General features: G+C 39.4%; 2 protein-coding genes across 2 annotated transcripts; both read right to left on the reverse strand.

The window, feature by feature from the left end:
* Positions 1 to 255: 255 nt before the first annotated feature.
* Positions 256 to 17163, reverse strand: si:dkey-182i3.10 (zinc finger protein 850). The gene is made up of 12 exons (XM_042487028.1): positions 16972 to 17163; positions 15870 to 16209; positions 15257 to 15322; positions 13037 to 14495; positions 11710 to 11878; positions 9343 to 9441; positions 8143 to 8350; positions 7605 to 7675; positions 6677 to 6802; positions 5437 to 5719; positions 2842 to 3590; positions 256 to 2237 (listed from the first exon to the last, which is right to left on the reverse strand). Exons 1-12 carry the CDS (start codon positions 17161 to 17163, stop codon positions 1971 to 1973), a joined length of 4029 nt encoding a protein of 1342 aa, XP_042342962.1. The 3' UTR covers positions 256 to 1970.
* Positions 17164 to 18432: 1269 nt separating this feature from the next.
* si:dkey-182i3.9 (oocyte zinc finger protein XlCOF2) lies at positions 18433 to 19832 on the reverse strand. Its single transcript, XM_042486138.1, has 2 exons — positions 19338 to 19832; positions 18433 to 19281 (listed from the first exon to the last, which is right to left on the reverse strand). Exons 1-2 carry the CDS (start codon positions 19830 to 19832, stop codon positions 18844 to 18846), a joined length of 933 nt encoding a protein of 310 aa, XP_042342072.1. The 3' UTR covers positions 18433 to 18843.
* Positions 19833 to 21677: the final 1845 nt, after the last annotated feature.

A 21677-nucleotide genomic window follows, 5' to 3' on the forward strand; every position in this document is an offset into this window, starting at 1 on the left:
AAAACTTAATTCTGACTGGTCAAAATTAAACTATTGATATGTCGGCTTGGAACTGCAGATAACTGAAATACAACTGTAACTAGTGAAAATTACGTGTACTACATCTACAATTTCTTTTAAAACTAGGCAGAATTGACTTATTGATGTCAAAAAAGTAATTTCCACTCAGACACAAATTATATTTTCAATAATGTACATACATATCCAAAATGAATATGCAAATTTAAAAGTGGACCCAAAGGTTTTGTGGTGTGGTATGATGCCCACATCCGAAATCGTTTGTTGACATGTCAGACAAATCAGAAATGAAATTGCTGATAAATTAAATTTGTATTTCTATTTCCACATCACAATCTTTTTTCAAAAGGAATTACCAATAATCTGTAATTAAAGATATCTAAAAATCAGTTTTGACTAGTCAAAATGTCTTTTATTAACACTTAATTAACATTTCAAAATGCGTGATGACAATTCCACTTGTGAAAACTAAATTGCTACCAGTCAGCCCTATAAAATGGGTTTGCCATATGGCACATTTTAACCTTCAAAGTAAAGCCTCACCATAAGACAACATAGAGTTTAGTCTAGTGATCTGCATCAGCTTTGTGGTTTTTTGTATATTAATGTGATTTGTTGAGTATGCTTGTGTTTGCATTTAATTTTGACAGCAGTATTAATGAAATATGTTTTAAGGTCTTAAAGCTTCTTCCAGTGCATACCAATAAAAAGAAAAAAACTCACATGATTTAACTTCAGTGTGTATTAGTTTGACTTACAGTCACAAAGTTGATATATAACAAATACTCACCCCACAAAAGAAGCTACTGATTCAACATTTTTAGAAAATAACTTTCTCTTCTGTTCTCAGTCAGCACATCGGGTTTTCTAATGCAGACAAAGCAACTCACAGTCATATTTTGTTCATCTATTTAAGATCATCTTCTTCATTTTGATGAAACCATTATAAATATCAGCCTTCTAACTTAAATAGTGTAGTAAAAAATCCTGAATTAAGCTGCATACAATAAAATCAGTCAGTTACACTCATAGTCTTAGATTTTACAGCTTACATTAATGATATAATTTGACATCTGTCAGCAAAATGCCGTTCAGATTTAATTGTGGCTGGTAAGATTCTTTATGATACCTCTAATCTGGGACTCTGAAAGCAATGAGAACAGCTTATGGATGTGTAAATCTATTTACCACACCAAGTTAAAAATTTTATTTAAAATAATCAGTTTAAGGCTGCTTTATTATTTTAGAAGTCTGTACATCTGATCTTTAACGAGTTTCTGTGGTGCTAACTAACTCTTTCTGTCGTAGTACCCAACTTCAAATCATTCTGCCTGATTTTATCTCATTCCTTTTGTATAACTAGTTAAAAAAGTTAAGAAGCTGACAGTAATTTTCTTAAACTGTCTCACAGACTTTTCTGACATTTACCAGCAAACTCTGGGTATATATACAAGTATATTCAGATAAAGAACTAAAAAGCTCTCTGTACTTGCAGGTGTCTCCAGTGATACCATAAAACTTTGGAAATGCAAATTGTCAGTTATTCCTTCATCTAAATATGGCATATTTCTTTCCAGTGTCTGTGTTTCTAATTTTAGGAGGACATGTGCTTGTTTCTTTGACTGTTTTCAGACCTTTCTTACTAGATCTTTAGTACTTGTTCTGTCTGGGTAACAGTGTCAGTGTCTTCTATTCTTAAATTTAAAACACAAAAAGATGCTCACCTATCAAACCTTAGTGTTTGTGTACTCAGTAACTGTCTCAACTGTTTCAACTTCAACTACAGATTGTTAATTTATTTGTTCACTATTCTGAAATCCACACTGCAGCAATTGCCACCCCGTTCTCTGCGGATAGCTTCAAAGTGGTGATCCAGCCACTCATTTCTCAACAGGTACGGGGAAAGCTTATCCGCTCTGTCACCAGGGCAGACGTCCTACTATAGTTTAGCTTCACACGTAGAAACACTTGTGGTCCTTCAGGTTTCTCAGGTAGGAGAAACTCTTCCCACACTTGTCGCACATATACTGTTTCTCTCCGGTGTGTATCTGCTGGTGGGCTTTCAAGCTGTTGCCCTGGTTGAAGCTGCGTCCACACGTGTCGCAGCTGAACGGTTTCTCCCCAGTGTGGATACGCTGGTGTCTGTTCAGGTTTCCTGTGTTGCTGAAACATTTCCCGCATGTGTCGCAGCTGAACGGTTTCTCTCCTGTGTGGACAACCTTTAAAGAGTAAAGTTAAAAGAAAAAATCAAGACTTTATTAAAAAATAAAGTCTTGTGCAAATAATTATACCACAGTGGGCCTTAAGAAATGTTTTATATTCTTTCCATATTCTTTATTCCTAAACCTCTCTTACTTTTTTCTGTGAGGTTTGCATTAGTCAGTCAGATTCACAAAACTCTCTGAACTGCCCAAATTTGACGTGGACATGCATGTTTGTCAGTGTTGGTGAGAAAATTTAATTCACAGAAATGTTACCAAAGAGTAAAAAGAAGAAATCAGCAAAAAGAGGGAATGTCGTTTCTTTAGTATAGTTATATTACTGGATCAAAAATCATAAGAAGATATTAACAGTCATCTTAAAATGAGGCTTGTGAGCTCTCTTGTTTATTCTGTAGCACCATACTCTGCCTAAAGCAAATTAAAAAAAAAAAAAGAATTCCACCTTTTGTTTGGAGCTACTCAAGGTTGCTAGAAAGCAGCAACATATTTCTGTTTTTATATCAAGCACAGCAAAAGACAAGGATGAGGATATCTTTTCACTTTACTTGACACGTTTGTTAAACCTCTCCATTAAAGAACCAACCACTCAGTGCAAACCTACCTGGTGTGATTTAAGGCTGCTGTGCTGTGTAAACATGCGGCCGCAGATATCGCAGGAGAAGGGCCTCTCCCCACTGTGCGCCTTCAGGTGAATCTTCAGGTAACTGGAAGACTTGAAACTCTTTCCACAGAGTGTGCAGCTGTGGGGCCTGTCCACTGTGTGATACTGCTGGTGCGAGCGCAAATCGGTGATAGAGCTTAACCGCCGGCCGCAGAGTACACACATACATGGAATAGTTGCCGCATGCGTCTGAAGATGTTTGCGGAGCGAGTCGACACAGGCCACTACAGTGCTGCATGCTACACATGCCAGTGACATCTCTCCTGAGTGAGAGTGAGTCTTTTGGTGCATCTTCAAGGCACTCTTCTGGATGAAACATTTACCACAAGTCTCGCAGCTAAAGGGACGCTCACCAGTGTGTATCCGCTGATGGCCTTTCAGAGTGTCGGCCTGGTTGAAACTTTTGCCACAAGTCTCACACCTGAAGGGCTTTTCCCCTGTGTGTATGCGCAGGTGGCGCTGCAGGTTACCTTGTATTGTGAAGCTTTTGTTGCAGTACTGACAATTATAGGCGCGCTCTCCTGTGTGGACCATCTGATGCATTTTCAGGCCATGGGCTCGGTAGAAGCTCTTTCCACACTGTTCACAGCGAAACGGCCGGACCTCAGCGTGGAGACGCTGGTGGTTCCTCAGCAGCTGCTTCAGGGTGAAACCCTTCCCACAAACATCACAGGTGTGTGGTCTCTCACCTGTATATGGGAGCAGTGGGTATAGCAATGAGTGAGAGAAACAGAAGATGGTATACTGTAGACATCAAAAAAGGGAATGTGCTTTTCAAAAGGTCACCTAATTAACATTTTTAACCCTTTAAAACCTGAAATGACGTCACACCTCTCACAAGTAATTAAAACTTTGACACGTGAGCAAATTGATTTATTTCACAAACATGGGAAAAAGGCAATGAGCAACTTGGCAAGAAAGGTCCCGCAAACTGCAATAAGTACATTAGTCAGTCAGTAAATTAAGAAAATTATTTTTTTTAAAGCTAGGGTGAAATGTCTTGAGAACAATATTTTAATAATATACTTAAAACATTTTTTAACTGGATAATTATTATTTTTTATTTTTTAGCAGTTTTTTTTAGGTCATTTCCATTTTATTCATTTGTCTCTTTTTTGTGCTAATTTTAAAGTTTTTTCTTGTACATTTTACAAATGTTATTGCTTATTTGGGGTTATTTTCTTTTTAAGCAACTTATTATCTTCCTACCTTATTTTTAAAAGAAATCAAGACAATTTGCCCAGGTTTCAAAATGTTAATGGAAATAAATGACTACATGTAATGTTACAGAGGTCTCTTGCACTGACAAACACAAAGAACATGTGTCTGTTCTGCTGAGCTTTGCAGCCCCTTTCAGCTGATTGTTTTGGTTTTAAGGTATTTTATTGTGTTTGAGTCTCATCGCTCTCATCAAACCCCCCTTTAATTGACCACATGTTCACTATCTGTCTAGCAATAAAGGGCAGAAAGACTAAGCAAGCTGATGGAGAAAGTGGAACATTTAGTGTCAGGGGATTTTTAGACTCAGCTGTTTTGTCATATGAACTCTAGACAATGTCCAGAGAATCAGGCTCCATCGGTTTAGGCGAGGCCTGGCACCTGGGTAGAGCATGCAGGACACAGGACATGACGTGATTACACCGTGGTCAGGTAGCTAATTTGTAATTTAGTCATGAAGAACATAATCTCTTGCTGTTCCTTAACTTTGACCATTTAGTAGACATTTCCATTGCAAACATAGTGTAAATGACCCTTTTTTGCCCTTGGATGTTTACTTTCTTCTGGTTTCATACAAGCCTCGTGATAGAAATGTCATCTACACGCCCACCCACTTGCTGTGAATTCTCTGAATTACCTGCTCTATTCACGCACAGGCTCGATTGGAGTTTTCACAGACTTTGTATGAGGGAGGCAGGATAAAGTTTGTTTAATGTCTGATTCAACTGATTTGGACTTTTGCGTTCTCACACACTGCTCCTGTAGGTAATGTCTAGATTAGTGGTTCCCTTGCCCTGGTCTTGGTTTGACTTGGCCTATTAACATAATGTTTTTATGTCACTTATCTTGATGCAATAATATTCAATTTTTTGGTTGCAGTGTTCTTTAAGTTTTACATCATTTCACTTTGTTTTTGCAATATATTTTATTTCATTGTGTTTCAAGTCCACGTGTTGTATACATTTTGTGAAATAAAAATGAATGTGTGGTGATTTGTCTTATGCGTGGACCTTGAATAAATGACTAAGGACAAAATCTGGACCCTGTGGCTCCACCAGTTTCGAACCACTGGCCTAGATAATTTAGGGTTCACAGTGCATGTGTGAAAGAAGCTTTACCTTCAGGAGACTAGAAACAAACCTCCAAATTAACGATATGGTCACTTTTTCTGCTGCAGGTGTCAATATGTCTTCTATGCTTCAATGCTTCCTCACACTTTACCTTACCATAACAACATTTGAAGGCAATATCACGGCTGCTGGTTTGCCAGCTTTTTGTGGATTCCCTTTGCCCCCTGCACTGTATCATCACACTCACCTGTATGAAGCAGCATGTGTGCATTGAGGCTTCGCTGGAAGGAGAAGCCTCTGCCACACTGAGAACACAGGAAGGGCTTCTCTGCGTTCGCCTCGTGGACGGCCTGGTGGGCTTTGAGCTGCAGCAGCTTGGTGAAGGTTTTCCTGCAGTGTTTGCAGCTCAGAGGCTGCTGGTTCTGACTCTCCTTCTTTGCTCGACCACGATGGGACTTGGGCTTTAGGATACGTTTAGGTCTCGTGGTGAATGCTGGATCACTTGGATCATTTGGATTTTCTGGCTCCAGCTAACAGAAAAAAATGCACAAATTGTTTATTAATTTCTTTTAACCTACTGTTCCTTTTCTTGTTTTTGGTGGGCTGATGCTAATCCCAGCATTCACTGGTCAGAGAGCAGAAATTTCCAACAATTTGAGTTTATGAAATGCTTGAAGCCTCCTGCAGACTGTGAGATTTTTGAAGTCTTACAAGTTTAGTGCAGCTACACTCTGCAACATGGATTGTAATACAATTGAGTATGACATCAAATTTGACGTATGCAGACTGTACGATGACCTCACCTACTGACTCAGGCTATGACCTATGTCCATTGAAATCATTACGCAAGAACAAAATGTTGTCAGCGTTCGTTATCCATCTACAGTGCTGCAGTGGTAAGAGCTAAATGTAAGTTAACAAATCAAGCAAAAAAGTCTGAAGAGGAGGAGGAGGAGGAGGAGAATGTGGATGCGTCCGTGGTTGGGGAAAAGTATTGTGGTGCTGATCAGTGCATCATTTCAAGCTGCATTTCTATTGGTTGGTTAGTAGATGAAGGTTACAACAGCAGTCACACAGTGAGATGTCGCAAATTTCTGACTCTGTCACAATTTAATCCCAGGCTGTCTTTGATTGTCTTTGATTGCACAACCATTACAATGGCCATCATTGAAACTTTCTAACTGTGCGATGTAAGAGCACTGTTTTAGAGCCACAACCAGAGACATCGTCGCGTTTCTTTTAGGATGGTCATCTTTCGTCTGGGACAGCACAAATTTGCACAGTGTGTACTGGGCTTAACACAGACTGGCCTTCATACCCATATAAACACATATAAGACACCATTCTTATTATGAATAAATGGACCAAGTATGTTTAATTCCTTACATATTAAAGGGAGACACAAACATATGAATATAAGAAAATGAGCAATACAAACTTAAACAGAGAAAAAAAAAGAAAATTATTTAGATATTTTTTAAATCAACCTGGTAGTCTGGGTCATCATCATCGTCCTGCCCTGCGTCATCTCTGTACTGACCGGAATCAGAGGACGCCTGGTCCGCAGTCGCCTCCAATCCCTCTTCCTTTATGATCACAGGTTGAACACTGTCCTGAGAGGAAGAGAGAATATGGAGTCATGACACAGACAACAAAGTGTCTTGGTGGCCTGGGGAAATCAAAGTAAAAAAGATATGGTCACCTCTGTTCATACAGTTTTGTGTCTTTTTGGTCTAGGTCTGTTTTTTCATGGTTTGGTCCAGGCAGTTAGGGGTAACCTTAATGCTACAGCATACAGTGACATTTCAGACAACAGTGTGCTCAATGAGGACATCAATAAGGACAAAACCAGCTTCTGAGACCCCATCAGTGTCAGAGACCATTTGGATGGATGTCTTAAAATTACTTTCTTGTGTAATCTGCAGCCCAATAATAGGTAATATAGCTGATTAAATGACTGTACCATGTTAAAGGTTGTTCCTAAATCCTAAATGAAAGAGATAGGCTGCAATTAAGAGGCTGATGTTATAAGTACTCCTGAAACTTTCGTACAAAATGTCCTTGAAATGTACTGATGACACCTTCGAGAACACTTTAAATTCAGAGGATGTAGATCCAAATTCAAAATTCTTTACGTAGCCTTTAAATATTCATATTAAGGTGATGTTTTCTAATCAACACTAAAGACTTTCTTCTCTCATCTTCTTCACCTGATAGCATTAAACAGCGCCATCTACTGGCCAGAATCTGCTACAGTCAGGGAGATGACTCAATTACTGATGACTACATTCACAGGAATAAAAACAAAAAGAAAGTAGTATGAGAAAGAGAACAGCAAATAGGAAAGAAAAACCAAAAAAGAAAAAAAAACAGTTCAAACTCAAAAAAGGATGTTAGTACATGACAGGATCTTACCTCATAAGTTCTTCCTTTCCACAGGTGGATTATAGGCGATCTCTTTACTCCAGCATCACCACATGCCACAACTATAAAAGTTCAGAAAGTTGTTTATCATTATTTTACATAATTTCTGCTTCATCAGACCTTCATACATAACTGTTTAACTGGTCTGTTAGTTTTGTAGAGGAAGAGACCTCATCTATAATCATATATCATAATTTATTTTTGATTTTTTGTAAATAACTAAAGTTATCAAATTAATGTAGTGGAGTGAAAATATAAGGTAACATAAAATGGCAATTATTAAATGCAGTACAAGTAGCCTTCCTCAAAATTGTACTAAGTATAGTACTTGAGTAAATGAAGTACCAACACTGTTTGTACAGCTATATCCCTTCGTCATTTTTGCTAAAATATACAAAAAGTGACTTGCCATTTTCTAAACGAAAGCGGTGTGTTAAAAATCAACATGTCGTATATATCATTAGCAACACAACCAATTTACCACTCAAGTGTTATATTAAGAAAAGCAACATAGTGAAAGGACACTCACCTCTGCGACTCTTCCTTCCTGAGCGTTGGCTCTGGACAGTCTCTCCTTCTGCTCCGTTGATCGGAGCCCTGCTGCTCTCCTCTGGCAGCTCCTCCACCTCATCCACGTCCTTCTGGCCTTTGCTGCCCTCCAGCACCAGCTTCAGCTCTGTCTCTGCCACCTCCAGTCTCCTCCTCAGGTCTTCCATCTCTGCAACGCCTCGTGTCACCTACAAAGACAAACCTTTTTTATAGAACTCATAACTAATGGAGAATGTGACAATTTGGCAGTCATCTGGTTTTCCAGTAGGATTGGGGGATATTTACCGTAAGATGATATATAATTGTTTGTACAATGGGAATTATCCTTTTAATATTCATAATATTTTGAAATGCAACTATTTTTGCATTTTAAAGGTTAATGTATCCTGAGCAATGTGAATAATCTCCAACCAAAAATGCTGTTTTGTTAAAACATTATGGACTCTTTTAATGTTGTAGAGCATATAGGAGTGCCACATCAATGACTGACAGTAATGTCTGTTTCTTCTCTTCCACTTAAACATACTGCTCATTATGCAGCCTTTGACTTATTTTGAAAAGAAGAAGCTAATAAAACCAAAGATATCCAAATTGTAACCATTTTTTGACACATTCAGAGCTAAAAAAAAAGACTGATTGATTAGTCAATCAATAAAAACTTAACTGACAATCTGAAAATTTTTTAAGCAAAAATGCCCCATATTGCTGGTTCCAACTTCTCAAATGTCAGAATCTACAATACAGTGATATCATTGGCTTTGGACTGTTAATGATAAGACAAAAGTAGTTTAAGGGACTTTAAGAAATTGTATTATAAATATTTCACTGTTTTCTGATTGTTAGATGAAAATGAAAGTGCTAGTTGCAGCCTGAGTATATCTTCATCAGAGGTTAAAGAAGGAATTTAATTTGATCCAGATTACTTCTTTTGCAGATTAATAAATGCCTCTGCAGAACATACGTATCAGAAGTGCTCAATAGTGAGACTAAATGTTAAACATCTTACTGTGTGACTTGTACAGATAGGTTTCAATTTTCTGAGTAACAAACATGAATTAGAAACCAACTTGCTGTAAGAACATCCTGGTATAATGTTATCTTTTCTTATAGTAAAAATAGATAAGATCGATTTTCCTAAGATTACTGCAACACAAACAAGCAGAACAGTGAAGTGACGTACCTCTAACTGCAGCAGAGTGGAACAGTCGTGGAAAAGCTGGCAGATTTTCTCCACAGCTTCTCGAGCCAGAGACGTCATGAAGACGCTAAACTTGATCACCTGATAGGAACAACATGGATCAATGTTAGAGCCAGTAAACACTACATCAATAGTTATCAGTTGTCATAGCAAAGGGTAAAAAAATATGAATTCACTGTTTCACATAATCAGTCCTGTGATACATTTTATAAGGATGAAATGGTCACAAAAACATGGAGCAATAAGAGAATATTATGATTATGTTACTCCTGTTTACAATACATTCACTCAAGTGCTGTAATTGTGCACAATTTTGAGGTATATGCACTTACCCTGAGTATTACCATATTTTACTACTTTGTACTTCTACTGCACCACAATTCAGAGGCATTCATTTAATAATTTAACTTTAGCAATTTAAATTAATAAACACACAATCTAACCAACAAGTGAATTAGAGTGTGTTATTATGGTTCAGATATTCACAAGCCACCCAGCAGTACATCAAGTAACTATAATTAGCAACACCTTTATCATCAACAACATTATAGTGATAAACACATTAATGCATCAAAAACTATATTACAATAATATCCTTTATGATATACTGAAATGTGTCAGTCTGCATAATGAGTAGTTTAATGTTTGGTCATTTAAGTATATTTCAATGCCAATATTTTTGTATTTAAACTTAATTTGATAAAAGGACTTTTACTTTTTACATTGTAATTTTACATTGTGGTATTGCTATTTTTACTTAAGTAAAAGATCTGAGTACTTCCTCCATCTCTGGTAACTGTTAGGAGAAAGATCAGGGTGTCTAAAGCTATCATACACTCGATGATGATGATGATCAAATTCAAGACTTATTTTTAGATAGAGCATGTTTTTCTTATTAAATCAATCAAGTAAGTTAGGAGTATATATTTAATCTTGTGCAGTGGTAGGACTTATGTAAAAATGTATTTATTAGAGTGATTTAGGTTAATCTATATTTTGCCAAAATATTGGTGTTAGTGTAAAGAAAAAGAGCGGTATTCAGATTTTTTAAATGAGAATTTTGGAGTTTTACAAAGAACAGCTTCGATCATTAGACAAAAACAAATTAAAACACAGATAAAATAAATTTGACAAAATGGTAATCACAATTTTAAAGTTAAGATTATACAATGGCTTTTAAGCCCTCATGTTTGTAAAATAAAGACATTTTAAGGGACTGTTCCTTTTCTATGACTGGGGAGGCTGGTGGTGCAAAAAGTGGGAGGCATGTTAAATAATTTTGGGGAGGGACTTATGTTTCCTAATTCGGCTTGGGGGCATACAACTTTAAATGGCTGTATTTCTTATTCTTTTTGTGACCAATTTTTAAAGAAAACATTCATTTCAGATGTTTGCTTTAAAATTGTCAGAATAACACCATTCACCATAGCCAGAAACTGTAAAAACAGAAATTATTGTTGGATTTTCGCATTTCTGAAGGTCCTTGGAACACATTGTGTGCGACGAACACTTCAGTAAGATAAGAAACATAACCAAATCTGAGCTTAAAATAGTGATATTTCATCAATATCACTTTATTCAACATGTTTCATTTAAAATAAACCAGTTGCACTAACTAACCAGCAAGCACCACGAGAGTGAAAAAGCAAAGCTTTTTTCAGCTCTGAGATTTCATCTCCATCTTTTATCTTTAAAATTTCAGATACAGATAGATTTTTTTCCCGAACATGGAAAAAACAACTGAAAAAGATAAAAATTAATCAAGGCAACAATAACAAAAATGGATAAGTCACGCCACAGTTACCCCTCCTCCGATAAATAACACACAGTCCCTAAAGACCTGCACACACTCGAGATCTCAGCTAACTACATAAAAACTTTTTTCTTGACATTGCTGCATTTCAGTGTCGTTTTGATCAGAGAAGCTGTAGTATTTAATTGATCACTGATAAACCGATGCTGGTCCTGCAGGTAGCGTCCACGCTGAGTGAAACCTGTAGCTGCGACGTCTCTAGACATACAGCAAATAGATAGGCCTTGGCCTGTTGTACAACTCAAAATGGCGATCAAAGATGGATACGTCTCTGTTGTTGGTTAACCAGAGCTATGTATTTAAATTGTATGTTGCCAAAATAAACGCTACAGCTACCACAGTAGCCCCTACAATTGTTGGTTATTTAAGTTTAGCAGTTGAAAGCTAACTAAAACAGCTAGCTAGCTCTTCTATTTCTATGCTCAGCTGGTTGTTTGGACGCCAGAGAAGGAGGGAGCATCAACACCGGAGAGGATGTTTCCGACAGCACCGACACAGCTCACATGCACACAGAAACCGGCAACGGTTAAACATACCTTCTCCTCCGAGGACCCGTGTGTGTTTTCGGCTGTACATGTCGAGACTTCTGGATATTTTGAAGCGGAGCCGCCGATAACTTTGGTAATTTCTGTCACCGTCGCATTCACCATTCTGTCCAAGACGGACCCTACCCGCGCCTCCAAATCCGACATTCTGACAAGTTTAATATGTCAACTACAAATATGTCCCCGGTCAGTAATTTTATAGTGAAACAAAGAGCCTTAGCTGTTAAAATACTGTCGTCATGGTGAAGAAACTCGTGCTTTTCACAACACGGAGCCCATCTTCCGTTTCCCAGTTCATGCTCTTCAAAATAAAAGCACGCCCACTCCAGTCCTATTAAGTCATTCAGCGCTCAAGACATCTCTCCGGAGGGGGTGTAATCTTACTGAATTCCTATTTAACCCTTAAAAAACGGAGCGAATTTACTTGATTCTTTTCAATGACGCGAAGAAGGCGATGAGCCACTTTACAAGAAACGACTCAAAAAATTATCAATAAATTCGTAAACAGCTACAAGTAAATAATCTGAAAATGAGAAAAAACAAACAAAACAACAACAAAAAAGACAAATATAAAGAGCAAACCAAAAACAACCAAACAAAAACAAAAATGGAAATCACCTGAGAAAAGTATTTACAAAAACAAAAATAATTCTGTAACATAATTTTAAATACATTGTTATGGTATTTAGGATTATAGCTTTCTAGACATTTTCCCAAGCCTTTTTTTTTAAATTCTAGATCTACTAATTTCTTGCAACTTGTAGAACATTTCTTGCAAAGTTGGTTATTGCTCTTTTAGCTGGTTGCAACGTGCAATTGTTAGTGCTACAGTAGATGCCACTAAATCTCCATAAATCCAACACACTCCTTTAATAGGATGCTATCAAAGTATCTGGACGTGATGGAGGAGTGTGCTGTTTGGCTGCTTTACTGTAAATGTCACTCCACAAGAATTTCAGCTTTATTTAGACATTTATTTTACTGTGCTATGCTGTTTTTGAACATATAAAATACAACCCAACACTGAGGAATCATATAATGGAAAAATTACCTTTATTTTAACACATAATTCATAGGTTTATCTGACTGGTTGCACAGCACCAGTAGCTGGTTTAATCTTAGCTCTATCAGTCCCTGTTTGGGTTCTAGTAAAAGGTATGCAAAGCTTTTTAAGTGTTTTCCCTCTGATATCCGATACATTTCAGGACTGGGTGTTTTGCCCTGACAGGAAATGGCCATGTAGGATCCACAACATGTAAAACACAAATTAATCACTGCTGCATTGCCATTATTGTCACCATCTGCACAGTTTCAGGACATAGCGAGTGTGTTCCCAGACATTTTCTGGTATTTCTCTGCACAGTTGTGTCTCTTGAGCAGCCTCGAGTCTGAAAATCCGAGTCCACAGCTGCTGCAAGAGTACGGCCTCTCTCCTGTGTGAACCTGCATGTGAAACTTGACGTGTCCGAGCTGCCTGAACCTCACTCCACAAACTTCACACTCGTAGGGCTTCTCCCCTGTGTGGACCCGTAAGTGTCTGAGGTAGTTTGTGTAGTTCCTGAAGGCCTTGCCGCACTGCTCGCATGTATGTGGCTTCTCTCCAGAGTGCTGCAGTTTGTGCGTCTTGAGAGCCTGATGGATGATGAACCTCTTCCCACACATGTCACAACCAAATGGACGTTCTCCCGAGTGGATCCTCTGATGGTAGTCGTACGTCGCCTTGTAGAAAAAGGACTTCCCACATGTGTCGCAGTGGTATTGCATCTGACCTGTGTGGATGAGCTCGTGTCTTCTCAGTGAACTTGCGGTGTCAAAGCCCTTGCGGCAGGTCTTGCAGCTGAACGGCGTCACGTCGACCGTCGTTCTGTCCCGTCGATAGATGACTCTGCGGTTGCCTCGCTCTCGAGTTCGTCTTCTGATGACCTGTCCGTGTCTTTCATCATGTGTGACTTTCTGGTGTTTTTGCAGCTGGCAGTTGTAGAGAAAAGTCTTTCCACACAAGTCACACATGAACGACTTGGAGGCACCGTGAATGAGCATGTGGGCTTTCAGCTTGGTGTCCTGAATGAAACTTTCCCCACAAACTTTACATTTGAACGGTTTTTCACCTGTGTGGATACGAATGTGTCTCTTCAGATTGTGTTGCAGGGTGAAGCCAGCCCCACATGTCTCACATGTAAACATTTTCCCTCTGTGGACTGACTGGTGCGTCCTGAGCGACCTCCTCTTTATAAAAGCTTTGCCACACACCGTGCATTTGTACGGGTGCTCGCCAGTGTGAATGCTTTTATGACACTGCAGTGTGAATGCGTACCTGAAACTCTCCCCGCACTCAGAGCATTTGTGCGGCTTTTCAACAGTGTGTACGACCTGATGAGCCTGCAGGTTGTGTTTGGTTTTGAAGGCCTTCCCACAGGTGGTGCAGTTAAATGGCCTCGTGTCTGTGTGCACGAGCAGGTGAGTCTTCAGGTGCATTTTTGTTTTGAACGTCTTCTCGCAGAGCTGGCACTTGAAGGTATCATACTTCCTCTCCTCATGCCGCAGCAAGTGGTACTCAAAAGTCGCTGTATTCCTGAATTTTCTCGGGCATTGGTCGCATGCGAAAGGCCTCTGTTCTTTGTGAGTGTTCATGTGCTTCATCAGATGAAACTGCCGGTTGAAGCTCTTGTTACAGACATCGCATGTAAAGACCCTCCCCTTCTTTCTGACTTCTGTGTCCTGTGTGTTTTGGCAGTCAGCGTTTTTGGATTCTGCTGTGTTTGTTGTGGTACAGTCCTCTTCAGTGTCCAGACGTGAGAGCAAAAGATAAAAGTTATCACACATGAGTGAGAGAGGCAAAGACTGGAATTTGTAAGAGAGAGAAACCAATTTGACACATAATCATTATTGTTTTAAAACCCATAAAAAGATTAAAATGGTTACAGACAGAAATCTTCCACACTGAGTCTGATGTGTTTTATTGCTCTATTCGTTGTAAAAATTCCAAATTCTAGAAAAAATGGAAAGACACTTTTCCGCTCTTTCATCTCTCCACTGGAGGGCTCTCCCTGACTGTTGCTACTCTGCCAGTGTCTTGCGTTTGGCACCTGAATCTGCTGAGCTGTCCTCCCTCTCTGTAAATCTCTCTCTGTCTGTGTCATCCTCTGTTTCTTTCTCCTCTTTGTCACCATGATCCACCTGAAAATACTATCTGAAATAATGAATGTATACTTTGCATTTTGCCCCTCTCTCTTGTTGCGGATGTATGTGTGACGCAGGTTATGCCACATTTTCTTCGCTGGTTCTTGGTGAAACAATTCTCACTTGGCTTTGACAGATGCAAAGAAAACGCAGAAAGTTAAACCTGTTCCGAAACTTTAATAACGGACCAAAGTGTCGGAGTCAGTGTGTCACAACATGCAACACAATGGTGTGCAAAGACCATAAAAGTCAAAGTCCCACTATCATTTACTGTACACTTTATTTAAATCTGTTTTCTATCCGTCTTCCTCCCCACATTAATGTGTATTACTTTCACATTCATAATTTAAATTCTCACCTTGTCTACTGGCGGGCGAGGACGACTCTGCTTCAGAATTCACCTCCTTTGTTGCCTCTCCAACATCTGAAATTAATAACAAAAAATTTAAACATGCTATTCAGTTAACCAGTGAAAAAACTGTAAATGTAATGTTCACAATAATAATAATAACAATAATAATAATAATATGATGATGATGATGATTTCTTGGTCAAAATTTCCTTTGAAACTTTGAAAATATTTTTTTTGATGCTGTAAAATCATAAAGCTATTGACAATAACATTACTGTTTTGACCAGAGATTAAACTCCTCTAAATAAATTTATTTACATTTTGACACATTTTCTGCATGTGTGTTTGTAATCATTAAGTATATTATATAAAGTATATCAGTATATATATTTAAAATCTGATGTAACTCCAGCATCAGCAACCTAAATCAACTGAGTCTGATAATATGAAGTACTGCATATACTGGAGTAGGATTTCAGCCAGTCATGGGATATTTGTAGACTTTAGATGCCATGTCTACTTCCCATTTCCCCTGTAACAATTTTTTCCCAAAGGCCCTGCAATAAGCTTTTAGTAGCGTTAGTATTTTCTGGTGGATTCTCCTTGAATGGAACCATACCAGCATCATGTTCACTCTCCGTCACAGCAGCAGGTGATGATCCTGTGACTCCCTCTGTCACTGTATCTGTCTTTCTTTTTAACTTCCCGAAAGGCTTCAAGGTGTAGATCAACCCGGTCTGCTCAAACAGGACAGGGCAGCCGTTCAGGACGTTTTCTCTCCACAATCGCGCATTTTCATAATTTTCAGTCGTAGTCCTCAGCTCGATCTCCAGCTGCCCCACTTTGGCCTGAAGAGTCTTGTTTTCATTGTGCAGCATTGATGACAGCTGGAGGAAAACAGCGCTGATCTTTCTCGTTGCCTCTTGTGCCAACGCAACCACAATGCTGTCAAAATCTGCCTGTAAGGTTTAAAATACAGCAGTCAGCACAAAATAACTGTTAGATGAATGTGTCACATGCGAGATCATTCATGTTTATAGAAATAGAAATGTTATTTTATGTTATTTTTTATATTATACAATTCGTATTTTTGTAATATTATATCCGTTTTAGCACTCAAATGACTTTTAGGGCCATTTTTCTCCTGCTTCTGACTCTTGAGCTGCTATTTAAATACAGCCATTTTAATTTGTTTGCCTCTTCCCCTACCCAAAAATAAAAAACAGAAGCGCGCCCCAGTGCTTTAAGAAATATTTGACAATCCTCCCGCTCATAGGTAACGAACAGTCCCTTACATTTGACCTCTGTTTTTGGCTGTCAGTCCATTTCGCTCTCTAGAAGGCTACAAACCCTGTTGTTTACCAGTCGCCATTGAGACAAAACAAAAGCTTTAACAATAATAACGAATATAACCCGAAATAACCCCCCTACACCAATATTTACATAACAATATCCATCTCTTTGGGTTCCCACAACTTTGTTTCCCCCCTCGGGACTTCACATTTTTAGCTAACATTAGCTTCTATTTGTAATGGCAGTCCGCCATCTTTGTTAGGCGGTCTAATCTCTCCCAGACAGTGTTTCTGAACCCATTTAACAAACTCTCTACTATACCGGAGACCATAGGTAGTCCACCGTGATCCACATGTGCACCACAGACCGCCCCTGAAGTGTCTGTATGCTAACTGACAGTATATCAGTAGTGCTGAAAGTCGACTCACCTCACGTGTCATGTTTGGCAACATTCTGGATTTTTCTTCTTTAAAATTTCCGACACCGACAGCAGTTTTAATGACCGTCTCCATGATGGACTTCGTTTCGGAATAAAACACTAAATTATCAGTCATTTTCACCTTCATAGTTAACAGCCGGCTCTCTGCTACGGAGCTGATAAACAGGAAAGTGAGCGCCATTGATTCCGGAAATGGAAGGAGCGCGAAGTCAGATTTCAAAGTAAAACTCATAAAAGTTGCATTGATTGCAAAATATCTTTAATCACAATAACCAACGGAAAAATATGTACACTGTACATGATAATGCCATTTTACCATTTCACTTTTTTTGGAAAATAATTACACCTCAACGGCATATTACTGATTATGATTAACTAACAAAACGTAAATCAATACCAAAAAATGCCATTTCCAAGAATTAAGCTTAACCCTCATTTTAACAGAAGGGACTGTTACTTATTTATAAAAGGGAATTGGGTGGTGCAAAACGGGGAAAGCGCTTCAAATAGTTTTTAAACACTGGGGAGGGAGTAATGTTTTTTGATCTGGCACAGGCAAGGGACACTCAACATGTTTTCTTAAAAAATCTCCCAAATCACACCATTTATTAGTTCCAGAAACGGTAAAATATATATTTATTAATGGTGGAAGGAGGGTCATGTGTTTCCTCCCAGTCACTCAGGGAGGCTCAAGGGACAAACAGCTGTTGTTCCAGGGATGGTCATGATATAAAAACACCACTGCCAACAAACAAAAAAACGAAGCACACCTCAGCCACCTCCCTACTCTGATAAATAAAGTACAGTCCCTAACACAACTGAGAGGAATAGTTGATATAAAAACAGTCTTCAAACATGTTTTTAAGTCATCAAGCCAGCATCTTTGCTGCATTTATCACCCTCAAAACATTTACATTATTTCAACTAAATACCTATGTAAATGTTGGTTTTCCCATGTTTTTAAATTATTTAATGGCAACAATGTTTAATGAAGGTAAACAGAAGTATCTTTTTGTTTTTAATGTTTTTAACAGCTGACCAAAAAGACAAAAACAGAACTATAAATGCCACAAGCGATGCTGCCTACCTGTACTGTGAATAATCAAATGAAAGTAGAGGTGCAACTACTTTTACTGTTAATTACTGTATTATTTACCTATGACATATTACCTATAAATATCAAAGGTAAGGACAAGTGGCACTTACCAGAGCCCTAAAGTGTCAAAACTCCCAACTTGACCAACAGCAAAAAACAAAAACACTTTGCCATTGTGAAGCTGTCCACGTGTATTTTTAAGAATAATCTTGTGTCAATAAATTAGTTTGTTAATTGAGTGAATTATTATAATTTTAAAGCACTTTTCCAGGTCTTTTTCTTTTCTTTTTTAAAATGATTTTCTTGTACTTCTTACTAATTTCTTGCTAATTTTTGGGTCATTTTTTTTCTGTTTCCCATCACCTTCTTCACATGTTTTTGAAAGGAATCAAGCCAATTTACTCAGGTTTCAAAGGGTTAAACAGCTCTCAACAACAAACTATAAAGGTGAAACCCATGAAGTTCTTTTTGTAAAACAATGTTTCCAGCACAAAGGCACTGAGCCACACAAGTCATTTTGTTTCCCTCAGCACAACAAACTGCTGCCTCATATATGACTTCATCCGATGAAGTTCAAACACACCTCAGCATCTCATTGGCTACGGCCCGTCACAGCTGTGCTTCTTCAGCTGCCTGGAGTCAGAGAAACCACGGCCACACTGCGGGCACGAGTACAGCTTCTCCCCTGTGTGGACCTGCATGTGGGACTTGAGCTGGTTGGACTGGTGGAACTTCCTGGGACAGTACACACACTCAAACGGCTTCTCACCCGTGTGGGATCCGCAGGTGTCTGTAAAAGTTTCCGTCGGTTCTGAACGCTTTGTCGCACTGGTCGCATTTGTACGGTTTTTCGCCCGTGTGAATCCGCTCGTGCTGCTTCAGACTGCCGGCATGGAAAAATCTCTTTCCGCACACGTCGCAAACAAAGGGTTTCTCCCCTGAGTGGCTCCTCTGGTGGTAGCTGAAAGAGTACTTGTTGTGGAAAGACTTGCCACATATGGTGCAGCTGAACTCTTTGGGCTCACTGTGGCCTTTTTCGTGAAGTTTGAGGGAACACGCCGCACTGAAACCTCTCAGACAGATTTTGCAGCTGAACGGTTTCACCACCGACTTGTTTCGCCTCCTAGTCTGGGCGAATGTTTGCGTGCCGTCCGTTGCCTCGTTTCTCTGTCGGCATGCACGTACCTCTGATGAATCAGCAGCCTGCAGTTGAAGAGGAAGGTCTTCCCGCACAGATCGCACATGAACGGCTTCCTGGCGCCGTGGATGAGCATGTGGGACTTGAGCTTGGTGTTGTCGGAGAAGCTCTTGCCGCACTCCTGGCAGGTGAACGGCTTCTCTCCGGTGTGAATGCGAATGTGCCTCTTGAGGTTGTTGTTGAGGCTGAATCTCGCCCCACATATGTGACAGGTGAACGGTTTCTCCCCGGTGTGGACTATGCTGTGTCTCTTCAGGGCAGTGCCGGTCCTGTATGAGCGGTTGCACACGGCGCATATGAACGGAGTGACGCCGGTGTGTTTCCTCTTGTGCACGGTCAGGGAGTGGGCGTATTTGAAAGTTTCGTCGCACATTGTGCATTTGTATTTTTTGGCATTAGAGTGAACCATCTGATGGAAGCGCAGGGTGTCTTTACTCTTGAACTCCTTCCCGCACGTTGCACAGCTGAACGGCCTTTCCTCCGAGTGCACGGCCATGTGACATTTCAGCTGGACCGCCGTCTTGCAGGTCTTGTCACACAGCTGGCACTTTATCATTTTCTTCCACTTCTCGTGGCGCAGGAGGTGGTTTTCCAGAGACTGCTTGATTCTGAATGTTCGCCCGCACTGATCGCAGGCGAACGGCTTCGGTGGTTTGATCCGCTGGTGAAGCTTGAGGTGGTTCTGAAGCGTCTCCTCTCTTCGGTACGATCGTTTGCAATGAGGACACGGGAAGGGCAGCGGGGCTTTGCTCGCCTCGTGACGCAAAAGGTGATTTTCCAAAGATTTCTTTTCGAGGAAACTTCTGCCACACTGATCGCAAGGAAAAGGCTTCTTGTGGACTCTGGTGTGTTTCTTGAGTTCACTCTTCCAGTGAAAGCTGACGCCACAATGCTCACACGAGAACCTCTTCACCGTCTCTTTTCCTTTGACTTCTTCCCTGCACTCCACCTGACCTGATTTTTTTCTCTTTTGCGTCGTTATCAGTGGAACCTGCAATTGGAGGAAAACATTTACAAAATGAGTGGATTATTACTTAAAGATTTTATTTCAATACTCACTTTTTTCTTGAGACAGGATTCAGATACTAGAGTTGTTGCAACGGATACTGATGAATCAGATTCCTCAGATATGGTCTAAACTGGATTTACATTACAAGTCTTGATGCCCAATTCTAATTAGTTGCCTTTATCTGATTTTTCTGAACACCTGTTTACATCTCTTCTTAGAAGTGACTCAAATCCCATATCTGCATTTACACCTGCTTAAAGTTTGCTTACACTTGAAACAACGCACAAGCGTAAACAGGGTTAGCACACTCCAACTGCGGCTAAGATGTCCTCCATATTAGTTTTGCTGAGTTCCTATGATGATAATATATATAGTGATGTAGTTTTTACTCTCCATGACTGTATTTGCAGTTGGATTAGCTGGAGGTGTCGACAAAGAAGCACAAAAACACCAGAGGGTGCAGGTAAAACCATTCGGTGCATGTCACTGTAGAAGTTGCATGCAGACTGAAAGAAGAATTTAGAGCCCTGCGGTGGGATTGTTCTTATTCAAGTTTCCTCTTAAACTTCTGAAAATGAAATCTTATCGCACCTTCAGCTTTAGACGTCGCTCTCCTGGTCCTTCTCGATCTCCCTGAGGCGTCTCCTCCACAGATTTCTGTGATGCACAAGGAAATAATTTCAGTTTCATTTAAAAATGTTCTCTCCATGCAACGACCAGATTTTTTTGTGGTCTCAGCCTGCTCCTTAAAGAAAGTAAACACTAAATCATTATAGCCTGTTTTGCCCTTAAAGTTTACACTGATACTACAAGATAAACACCAGCGAGAAGCAGCTGACAAAAATACAGACACTAAATAGTTGAGGTTTGACATTTTTAAGACGTGCTGCTTCCACAAAAATCTGTTCCTACAGCTGAAGGCACATTATATTTAAGACCTCTTAAGACTTTTGAATGCCTCTTGGAATTAAATTGAAGACCAATTCTGCAACAACCAAAAGTGCGTAGGGAAAATATTGCCCTAATATTTATTGTAACATAAAAAATAACTTCTTTGGCGACAATCATGTGAGAGGAATTTGGTAGATTTTATATATTTAAAATCTAAATTAAAAAAATAATAATAAACATAAAATCCCATTTCCCATGTCTGAGCATTTTTAAGACTTTTGAAAGATATAGGTATATATATTCTATATTCAGCTGACTGAGTTAGGACAGTGCACATTAATCAACATATCAGCAGTAAGCATCAATGTAAATGTGGGGGAATTAGCGCAACTGCTAAATTTCATCTGTAGTCCTAAAGCGGGCACTATAAAAAACAGCTGCACAGACAGATCACAGGACAGTCCACAGGACAGGACACAAACAGTCCACAGAGCACATCAC

The sequence above is a fragment of the Plectropomus leopardus genome, chromosome 5, assembly GCF_008729295.1.
Source record: "Plectropomus leopardus isolate mb chromosome 5, YSFRI_Pleo_2.0, whole genome shotgun sequence".
Classification (NCBI taxonomy): Eukaryota; Metazoa; Chordata; class Actinopteri; order Perciformes; family Serranidae; genus Plectropomus; species Plectropomus leopardus.